General features: G+C 63.8%; 2 protein-coding genes across 2 annotated transcripts; one reads left to right on the top strand and one right to left on the bottom strand.

Annotated features, from left to right (window-relative positions):
• Window positions 1-20: 20 nt before the first annotated feature.
• On the top strand, window positions 21-255 carry EMIHUDRAFT_253843 (hypothetical protein; the record flags this gene model as incomplete). The annotated part of the gene is made up of 2 exons (XM_005782124.1): window positions 21-129; window positions 212-255. Coding segments are annotated over 2 exons (153 nt in total), but the record flags the coding sequence as incomplete, so codon positions are not given.
• A 785-nt stretch (window positions 256-1,040) lies between these two features.
• On the bottom strand, window positions 1,041-1,709 carry EMIHUDRAFT_253842 (hypothetical protein; the record flags this gene model as incomplete). Its single annotated transcript, XM_005782123.1, has 1 exon — window positions 1,041-1,709. One exon carries the CDS (start codon window positions 1,707-1,709, stop codon window positions 1,041-1,043), a length of 669 nt encoding a protein of 222 aa, XP_005782180.1.
• Window positions 1,710-1,922: the final 213 nt, after the last annotated feature.

The following is a 1,922-nucleotide window of genomic DNA, read 5'->3' as shown; positions in this document are numbered from 1 at the left end:
ATATCTCCCCATATCTCGAGCAGGCGGCGGACCGCGTGCAGAACGCCGTCGTAGAGCTCAACAAGGCCAACGAGTACCAGAAGAAGTCGAAGACGATGATGTGCATCTACCTGCTGCTGCTGCTGTGCGGTGCGCCGCCCCCCCGCCGCCGCCTCCGCCGCCCGCCACTCCCGGCCCGCGCTGCGTGATGGGAGGCGCTTGCACCCTCTAGGCATCATGATCGGCATCCTCATACTCAAGAACGCGATGAAGTGACCGCGCGCCGCCGCCGCCGACAGTAGTCAGTACGCCGCCGTTCGGCCGACTCGCTGGGATACCAGTAAGGCGGGACGCGGGTGCGCAGTCCACCCCGGCCGAACGGAGTGTTCGTTGTGTCCGTGCTGGTCTTAATATTTGTGGAGCGCGTGTGCACGCTACCCCAAAGTGTGTCTCGCGCCTTGCGCACGCCGGCACGCCGGCAGGCGTCCTCGGCGAGAGCTGGCACGTGGGACGTGGCAGCTCTGCCACTGGGCTCTGGGGCACCTGCCACCGAGCGAGGCGGAATAAAGAGGACAATATGGAGAACTCCTGCCTTGAAGTATGAAGATGAACGCTCACGCGCGGGACCCTAGCGCGTAGCGGGCACAACCACAAGCCACAACTGTGCGCAATCCGATCCAGACGGGGGCAGGACGGGGGCGTTGTCACGGATAGCGCGTAAAGTAGTATATAGCGAGGTCCCGAGGTGATCGGAAAGAGCGAATCCCTTTTGTGACCGAGTTTCGTTGCCAAGCTGCAGAAACAAGCTTTCAGTGCCTACAAGTGTAGGCACTGGATTATCGTGCGCGCGGAGCGCGCTGGTGCTACGGGAGCCACAACAAACTCTACCAATGGCGCCTGCATGCTCTCTCTCTCGACCACAAACGCCTCCTCACACCCCCGACCCCGGCGGCTCCCTCGAGCGCCTCGTCGCCGGGTCCGCCATGCCCCTCGCCGCACGAAGAACGAGGTAACCGAAATCGCCTCAGGACCAAGGCTGGATCCTTTCATCATGTGTGCCGTCAGTAAGCAAACTCGGGTCTGAGGACCGCGGACTGGACGAGGTCGCTCTGCACAGCTCCGCTCACCAGCTGTTTGGTCCTCTCCCCGAGCCCTCGCACCGTCTCGCTCGCGCCCATCCGCTGGAGCGCCCACTTGGTCCACCGCTCGGTCGATTCCACTGTCTCGCTATGAAGCACCGCCTGCACCACAGGATGCTCCGCGAGGCTAAGGGCGGCATGCACGGTCTGGCTCTCGACGGCAGTCCGCACGAGTGTCGTGCCCAGGCGCACGGGAGGCTCGATCATCTGGACCGCCGTTTGAACCGCTGCGTGCGCTGAGTCCGACTCTGCCGTATGCACCACCGCACGGAGGGCGTCGGCGAGCGCACGGCCCGCGGAGTCCGCCTCAATGGTCTCGGCGGCGACGTCGAGGCTATTGGCAATGAGCACGCGCGCCGCATCCGATCGCACCACCCCTGCCCCCTGCCGGAGCGATCCGGCAACCGCGTCACGCATGACCTGCGACTCTAATGCGGCCGCAATGCCATTGATTGAGGAGGCAAAGGTGGCAACGAGGTCGCGGCCAGCCTCGCCCTCCAGCCAGTGGCGAACCAGCTTGTCGCGAACCACATGCTTTGGCTCCACGCGGGCCACGGCAGCGCCGTCGTCGTCGCGGTCCGTGCCAGTCATGTGCGTCCCCGCAAGGCGCGAGACACACGCGGCGTCGTCGTGACGTTCGTCGCGTCGGACGTCCGCTGAGCAATTACAAGTAAACGCCTTGCTCGAGCACGTGGCTATGAGAGAGACTTGTATTTGTTAAATTCCTCCGAGCCCTGGTGGGCCGTCCTTCCATCCCTCCATGTTCGTCGCTTTTCTTTCCTTTTTGGTGGGCTGGGCTGATTG

The sequence above is a fragment of the Emiliania huxleyi genome, assembly GCF_000372725.1.
Source record: "Emiliania huxleyi CCMP1516 chromosome Unknown EMIHUscaffold_1921, whole genome shotgun sequence".
Classification (NCBI taxonomy): domain Eukaryota; phylum Haptophyta; order Isochrysidales; family Noelaerhabdaceae; genus Emiliania; species Emiliania huxleyi.
The sequence above is the reverse complement of the archived record's forward strand: the minus strand, read 5'-3'. Positions and strand labels throughout refer to the sequence as shown.